Raw genomic sequence first — 8,791 nt, 5'->3', positions numbered from 1 at the left:
CTGTGACACCACCGCTGAGCTCCTGAGGTTCTGGTCCCCAGGCCAGAGCCCGCGGCTTCTCCTCACCCCCTTCTCCACCATTAGATGCTCCTGCTGCTCAGGCCCAGCCTCCCAGGTGCGTTTAGGCCCTTGGCCCCTTCTTCGAACAGGCACACATGGGGGCCGACCTGAGCTGCAGCAATGGCCGGTTTCCACCCAAACCAGCACCATTACCACTACACCCAACTGAGTTGCTCTTGAATGTCACATGAACCAAAGAAAACTAATAGACAAGCTGCCTTCCTGTGAAGCATTGAGGCAAATATTCATGTTTCAAAAAAATAGCTCACAACACAATTTAGTTCACTTTGATTAAATTAGCTTAACACAAAATGAAAGCAATGATTTTATAGTGTGCGTTCAAAATAAAAGTAGTGAGACTATTTTAGAGCCATACTTCTAAGAGAAAGATGCTGTTTCATGATAAAAATAATAAAAATGTCCAGTGATCTTTTATATGTATTCACAATCCCTCCTTGCCCCCCTTTGTAATTCCAACACTTTAGGCCAAATACACAATGCAAAACAAGAAAAATAAAACCAGTCATTTTGAAATGCTGGATTTTATTACAGTTTAAAATTGTACAAAGAGTGCACGTGTATGAGTTAAAAAAAAACACAAGGGAAATGCAGGATGTTAAAAAAGAAATACAAAAGAAATCTGAGACATGAAACAAAACAATTCCATTCTGTGAATGCAAATAAAAAGATATTTTACTTACTAAAAAAGTACTATTCCCATATATTAAGAATTCTTTGATTAGGAATACAGCACAAGACGTTTCTGCAACTATTCACTCACAGATCAGTCTGAGTCTCACTGAACGGAGGATGGATCGTTACATGATCTTACCAGCCACACGCAGCTACTACATGTTTGTGGATACGGAACAATGTCTGTGAGGTATTACAATAAATAAGTCCTTTATGAGCCGTACAATCGAGTCAGTAGTGGATGTCACCATTTCAGCTTTCCATACGGAGACCCCATCTCCAGTCCTTTTTTGCCCTCGGTGATTTTCAATGAGGCTTTTTTACACTTAGAAAAAGAGAGAAAAAGAAAAAAATATTTGAGATGCAGTGTTAAAAGGCAAAATGCTACACTTTGCCTTCCGTTTTTATAACAGAGTCATGGACTAACAATGGGCTGTGTTACAGACACTTAAAGGACAGTGGGTGTGGTCACACCAGAATTTATTTTAGAAAACGATCAAGTCTACACATGCCCACACTTTCACTTGGTCGTAAGAACTGTTGTGGGCAGAAGGGGCCGGAGTTTCCTGGGCGCAGGGCCTGTGTTCCCAGGACGCTGGCTGCTGCTGCCGGCCAGCCTGACCTGTGCGGCTCCCCAGCCACGCTGAATCGGTCTCCTATTTTCCTATCTTTAAAAAACAAAATTGTTTTTTGTGATGAAAACATCTACTCTCTTTTCCCTTCTACATTTACATAATCAGGCAGTTGCTGCTACCATAATTTATTTTGTGTTTATCTTTTTCTATTTCTGAGGTTGAAACGTTTTCCTTTGATAACATGAAGGGAATTAACAACATGCCCCACCTGGAAGCACATCAGGGCCACAGCTTCGTCTGGATGACATCTTTCGTCTCAGAATCTGCTCCAAACACCTGAGCTCTTCCAGTGGCCGAATACCGGTGCCAGAGGGGAGGGCATGAGTCCTGGCTCTGCCACTCGCTAGCTGTGTGACCCTCAACGCGTTACTCACCACCCTGGTCTCACTTTCCTCAGGTATAAATGAGACAGTAACAACACCACACCTCATAGGACTGCTACCCTCACCGCACACGTGAGTTAGCCTTTATAGTTAAACTACGTCTGACGCAGAGACATGCTGGCTAAGTGAACAAAAATGAACTCATTCTTATTTAGAAAACTGGGCCTCTGAGGTATGTTTCACACTTCATAAATTTATACCCAAACAGAAAACATTCAGAAATTTTGCAGTACTAAGATGTGACTGGAAAATTCATGTAAATAGGACAAATCCGGCTACGTATTCACACTCATATTCTCGGAATTTTACTTTGAATCGACTCAAAGAAATGCTCTATTATTTCCTTTCACTATTTTGTTGTTACAGTTGCATATTCAAAGACTTACTTTAACAAAAGCAGTACTCATAGTTCTAAAAGTGCGTTTTCACTGTCCTGCTTTTCTTCAGCTTCTTCAGATCCTAGGTGGTAAGGAAAGGGAAGGAGAAAAAGCATCGCATTCCATTAACGCAACGATTTCTTTAAAATTGGTGTGAGTGTGTGTCTGTGTGTGTGTGTGTGTGTGTGTGTGTGTGTGTATGACATTTTAAATGACAGGTACATATGTTTCATCCTCAAGAGATTCAGGTTAACAAAACTGTAACTATAAAATAAAAGTTTACTTTATTTCTCGTAGGTGGGAAACTTTTTAAATAACATCACTTGTACTAATCAGTCAGAAAAGAACTCACTCATGTGCTATTAAAAATATTCATACAGACGAAGAATTATTCTCCAGGCTATTCCTCCTCCACCACTTTGCTGACAAGTTTGTATATGTCTTGCAAGAGCAAATAACCTTGAGCTTTAGTACAAATAATTTAATGCACATATTTTTTAAATTGCTGTAGCCAGTGAATGAGAGAGCAGTGAGGGCTTCCTAATACCCAGGGCGACGACACATGGTCGCTGGGGGCTGTGCCAGCAACCACTGCTGTAGCTATCCTGAGTCCTTCTCTCGGGAGCCTCACATTATTCCTGCATTAGGCCCAGTCATTCCGCTCTGCAACTATTTCCTTAGGATATAGTTCCGAGGAAATAGGGCTTGTTCTCACTATGTAGACTTTTTCCCTCTAAAAAGTAGGGAAAAAAACAACAACATCTAAATGTCTGAGAATAGAACAAATGTTAAAAATTATTACTTTTCCAAAAAATATCTTGAATCCACTTAAAATTATGTTTATATAGTTTACAACAGCATGGAAACTGCGTATCCATTAAAGTAAAAGCAAATATGTAATGAAAAAACTGTATATATTGTAAGATCATATTTGATAAAAATAAAAAACTAAATATATGTGTGCAAATCAGAAAGACTACAAGAAAACAAACAGCTAAATTACATACATGTCTGGATTTCCAAAATTTCTACAGTACACTTAAACTGACTTTATAACTTTGAAGACAGGATATAAATAATATAAGCAGTAGGGCCACAATAATGTAAATTACAAACACGGAACTAGAAGGAAACAAATTAAACTATCAACACTGATGTTGTTGAAGAGTGTAAAGAGCAAGTAATCCTTTACTTTTGTTCCTTCCACATTTTCAAAAAAGTATGCGTTACTCTCATAATCAAGGATGAGAAAGAAATCAGTGGTGAGAAGACCAAGGCAGCAGGTTTGGATGGAACCTATTCACACATAAAAGCAGCCTGCCTCACAGCTGCCTGACTTGTGCCAGATAATACACTTCAAAAATGGCATTTTTTCTTATGAGAATGTCTACCTGGATTATAGCGAAAACCAAATCTGGTACAGGAGAATAAAAGACCAAGAATCTTTCAGAAAAGATTGTGTTCTACATCTTAACCTCATAAATGTCACATAGTTAAGCTGTGGTCAAATAAATACATAAAGGCTTCACTTTCCAGCCTATTAAACTGATGTAAATGACAGAGTTGGGCGTGGTTTAACTGCCTCCCACTTTGAAAGGAGGCTGAGGAAACACTCAGACCAAGACTCCTGTTTCTTGGCTCACTTTCCACCTGTCAGGCTAACAGCATCTGATCTGCAACGGGCTAACATGTCTTGGAATATTTGGGAGTCCTAAATAAAGGCAAACTTTTAATTAAAATGACCTGTATGCTACATAATTGAAAAGTGAATGCTAGAAAGGCCTTCTGTCAGGAGATCAATAAAAGGAAGGAGTCCATAAATCTTTCCTCGAAAAGCAACTGTAAAACTGGACTAGATGGACAAACTAACTGTTTCAGCATTCAGAAATGACAAAGGAATGCAGCAATCTGAGAAGTGTGTATGCTTCAAAAACTGCAGAATTCAGAGAACAACAGTAGTGTTCTGGCCTGGAGCTGATCCAGTTCCTCCCACTTCCAATACCCAGGTTGATTGGCGTGAAGGTTCTTCCAGGGTAGGACATGCCATGAGGACTGGCAGCAAAATTATGCAGCTGAAAGGAACTCACTTAATATGGGGTGGGGAGTGACGCAAAGGGGAACTGACAAACTCAGTGATGTTTGACAGGAAGCGCCAGCGGCTCTGCTGGTTTGAGGTTGTGGTCATGGCTGCACTAAGCCTGCTTGGCTGAAGCTGTGTGTGTGCCTGGCAGAGGCCCAAAAGAGCCAAAGATAATCAAACACTCCCGGTCAACCCTGAGGTCATAAGCATATGCACAGGAGACGTGAAAAGACTCAGCAGAAAGTAGAAGCTGGAGAAGACTCCAAATGGACTGAGATTTTCAAGTGCTGCCTAATATGAGGTGTGATAAAAAATATGATGAATGTAAAATTTAAAAAACAATTATTACATTGAAAGACACATGCCATTAATCTCCCTCCAAATACTCCTCCTCGCTTCCGACACATTTATCCCATTGTTCTTGCCACTAACTGAAGCAGTTCTGGAAGTTCTCTTTTGTGAATGTCTTTAGTTGCACTGTTATGGCTGCCTCGATGTCTTATCATTTTGACTTTGGGGAAGAGCCAGAAGTCGCATGATGCCAGATCTGGTGAATAAGGTGGATGAGGACACACCGTAATGCTTTTATTTGACACAAATTGCTGTACCAGAGGTGATGTGTGATACAGGATTGTCATAACGGAGGATGAAATAAAGACACTCAGGAAAGAGGACTTCCAGAACTGCTTCTGAAAGTGGCAAGAACAATGGGATGAGTGTGTTCAAAGGGAGGGGGAGGATTTTGAGAGGGATTAATGGTAACATGTCTTTTACTGTAATACATTTTTTAAAAATGTAAACATCCACTGTATTTTTCAATCACACCTTCTACATAAACATATCCATTTGGCAGAAGATGGAAGTCTTAATCAAGGTGTTTGAATATAATCTCTGACCCATCACTGGCTACCACTAAGCTATGTAGACACGGGGTGACCCCTATGAAACTAGACTTAAAAATAAAAGAAAAAAATAACACTAAGAAGAGACATCAGCAGTCACACACCACAAGGGACGTAATTTCACAGACTTTGCCCAGACAATTTTTTACAGCCAATAAACAGCAATAACAGAAACCTCTGGGGAAAAAAATCAGAATCTAGAGTTGGTACAATATATTTTCAATAAAATAATTTTCAAAAAAAATTATATGACAGGCAACGAATCAGAAAAGTGTGACTATTCTCAGGAGAAGAAAATAAAACAAAATCAACAACTCAATATAAATTGACTTTGAGTGTGCCCAGATATTTTATTTAGCATACCATGATTTCAAAACAGCTACTGTAAATACTATATTAATCTATACAAATTTATAAATATATATTCAAAGAACTATAGAAAACCAAGATTGAAGAATTAAAAGAAAGTATGACAAGAATAATCAACAAATAGAGATCCTCTAGGAGACAGAAATACAAAATTATCAGTTTTTAAAAAACCTGGAGTAGAAAAGTGTAATAACTGAAGTGAAATATTCACTAAAGGGAGTTAAGAGAATATTCAAGTTGGCAGAAGGGAATCTGTAAACTTGAAGAAGGAGCAATACAAGTTATCCAATCTGAATAACAGAGAGGAAAAGGAGGAGAAAAAAACTGAACAGAGCTCAGAGACCAATGAGAGAACATCAAGCATACAAACATACATGAAATGGGCCTCCCTGAAAAAGAGGAGAGGAAAAAAAAATCAGGAAAAATGTTTGAAGAAATTATGGCCACAACTCCCTAAACTTGTTGAGAAATATTAATCTACACATCTAGTAAGCTAAACAAATACTGACTAAAATATATACAGAGATCCACATGTAGACACATAGGCAACCTGCTGAAAAGCAAGGAATGCAAGAAAACATCATATATCATAATGTATAAGGTGCTGCTACAGGGAAATTTTATGATTTTAAATGTTTTAAAAAAGAAAAAATCAGTTCTGAAAAAGAAGAGCAAGCTAAACACAACTCAAGCAGAATAAATGAAATAATGAAAATTGGAATGGAAATAATTAAAATGGAAAACAGAAAGTCAAGAAGAAAAACATTCAGGAAAACAAAAGTCAGTTTTTTTGAAAGAAAACACAAAATTACCAAAATCAAGGAAAAAAGAACATTAGTTTCAATCCTACAGAAATTCAAAAGGATTAAGGGGACTATTATAAATGATTTATGTCAACAAAGTAGATAATTTAAAGAAACAGATGAATTCTTAGAGACAAATCATTAAAACGGACTCAAGAATAAATAAATAAATCTGAGTCGACCTATATATAACAAGAAATTGAATTAGCAATTAAAAATCTTCCCACAGTGGAAATTCCTGACCCAGCGGTTTCATCGGAGAATCTATCAAAATTTAAAGAAGGAATATTGATCCATCCCAAGAATTCATTCAGAAAATGGAAGAGTTGGGTACGCTTCCCAATGCATTTTATGAGGCAGGCTTTACCCTGATATCAAAACCAAAGATAGAATAAGAAAACTACAGAACAGTAGGTACAAAAATGAAGAGCATAGGTACAAAAATCCTCAAGAAAATATCAGCAAATTCAATACAGAAACATGTACAGTGGATTATACAAAGTGACCGAGTGGGATTTATTCCAGATGTAAACAGTTGATTTAACATCCAAAAATCAATTAATGTAACACACCATATTAACTGACTATAAGACAAAAACTACATCATTGTCAACAGATGCATAAAAATGCATTTGAAAAATCCAGTGTGCATTCATAATAAAAACTTCCAACACACTAGGAATAAAATGGAACTTCCTCAACCTGACAAAGGGCATCTGTGAAAACATAGATCTCATCATACTTAATGTTGAAAGACTGAATGCTTTTCCCCAAAAACCAGAAACAAGACAAGGAGGTCTACTCTTGACACTTCTATTCAAAACTGTATTGGAGGTTCTAGACAGCGCAACAAGAAAAAGAAAATAAAACTATCCAGAAGATTGACAAAGGAAAAGAGTATAGCAGTTTTTATCCACAGATGACATGATCCTGTACATAAAAAACTGCCTGGAATCCATACACACACACACACACACAAAAAAAAAAAAAAACCCTACAACTAATAAACAGCTTTAGCAAGGTCTCAAGATACAAGTTCAATATACAAAATATCAACTGGATTTCTATGAACAATCAAAAGTGAAAGTAAAATTACTTTCAAAATAGGACCAAAAAGAATAAAATACTTAGGAATTAGTTTAACAAAGGAAGAACAAAATTTGCATGCTGAAAACTACAAATAGTGCAAAGAAAAATTTAAAAATATCTAAATAAATATAGAGAGAGTCCATGTTCATGTATTAGAAGATTCACCATTGTCACGATGGCAATTCTTCCAATCAATTTATACTTTCAATGCCACAGGCTTTTGGGACAAAAGTTAACAATCCTAAAATTTACATGAAAACACAGAAGACCTACAATAGCAAAACAATTTTGAAAAAGGACAAAATTGGAAGACTACCATGGTCGCCCTGCAGAAGCAGTGTGTATAGGGGTACACTTAAAATTGGATTTGGATGTTCAGACTGATAATGCCACACACAGAGGGTAAGTTTTATTACTTACGAAAAGGGGTCTCTGTGGACAGTTGGGCTGGCCTTTCAAGCAAGGCCTTATGGTACCTGATTTTAAAGCTACATAAGCATAAAATCACAGTCATCAAGCCAGTGTGGTACTGGTGCAAAGCAAGCCTACAGGTCAATGGCATTCCAAATAGCAACTGGGGAGAACAGTTTGGCAATTACTTAAAAAGTTAAACAGAAATTCCCACAGTACCCAGTAAATCCTCCTAGGAATCTATCTAAAAAAACAAGCAAACATGTTTCCACAAAGACATATACGTGAAGGTTCACAGGAAGGTAACTCATAATAATAAAATACTGAAAACAATCCAAATGTCTATCAACTGATGAAAACAAAATGCTGTATGTCCACATAATGGAATAGTATTCAGTCATGTAAAGGAACAAACCACTGATACAAGCTACATCATTGACCCGTAAAAACATTATGCTAAATCAAAAAGAATTATGCTAAATAAAAGAAGCCAGATGTAAAAAAATTGCATATTGTACGATTGCATTTATGTTTATTGTCCAAAAAGGCAAATTTTCAAGACAGAAAACACATCAGTGGTTTAAGTAGAACTGGAATTAGTAGTGCAAATAAAAGAAGTTTTTTTGATGATGAAATTGCTCTAAGCTTGTATTGTGATGTTGGTTGAAAAACTATAAATTTATTAAACATCATGCAATTGCACATTTACAATGGATAGATTTTACGGTGTACAAATTATCCCTCACGAAACAAGCTTTCTTAAAAAATGAATATTACCTAATATCTTCAGCAGTGACTTTTGAAAATTTTCATGAAAAAGTGGGAAAACTGTGTTTCAAATCTATTGATATAAATAGGGTGACTATATATATCTGACCATCTAAACAAGAACACTTCTGAGAGACAAAAGGAGTTCTAATAATAACATTCTGAGGTCACAGGAGAAAGCCGAGATTGCCACGGCATACCGAAATGTATGGTTACTTTTA

The 8,791-nt window shown here is 36.9% G+C and overlaps 1 protein-coding gene across 8 annotated transcripts in view; it reads right to left on the bottom strand.

Annotated features, from left to right (window-relative positions):
- Positions 1-583: 583 nt before the first annotated feature.
- The window catches only part of STARD3NL (STARD3 N-terminal like), a 54,214-nt gene continuing 46,006 nt past the window's right edge, over positions 584-8,791 (bottom strand). For all 8 annotated transcript variants that reach the window (XM_081079293.1, XM_081079294.1, XM_081079298.1 and 5 more), the window contains 2 exons: positions 2,158-2,230; positions 584-1,078 (listed from right to left, as the gene is read on the bottom strand). In XM_081079293.1, coding sequence (XP_080935419.1) covers positions 2,175-2,230 — 56 coding nt within the window. In that variant the 3' untranslated portion in view covers positions 584-1,078; positions 2,158-2,174. The remainder of the gene's footprint in view (positions 1,079-2,157; positions 2,231-8,791) is intronic.

This window comes from Rhinolophus hipposideros (assembly GCF_964194185.1).
Source record: "Rhinolophus hipposideros genome assembly, chromosome: 18".
Lineage (NCBI taxonomy): Eukaryota > Metazoa > Chordata > Mammalia > Chiroptera > Rhinolophidae > Rhinolophus > Rhinolophus hipposideros.
Note: the sequence above shows the minus strand (reverse complement) of the source record. Positions and strands in the feature narration are given on the sequence as shown.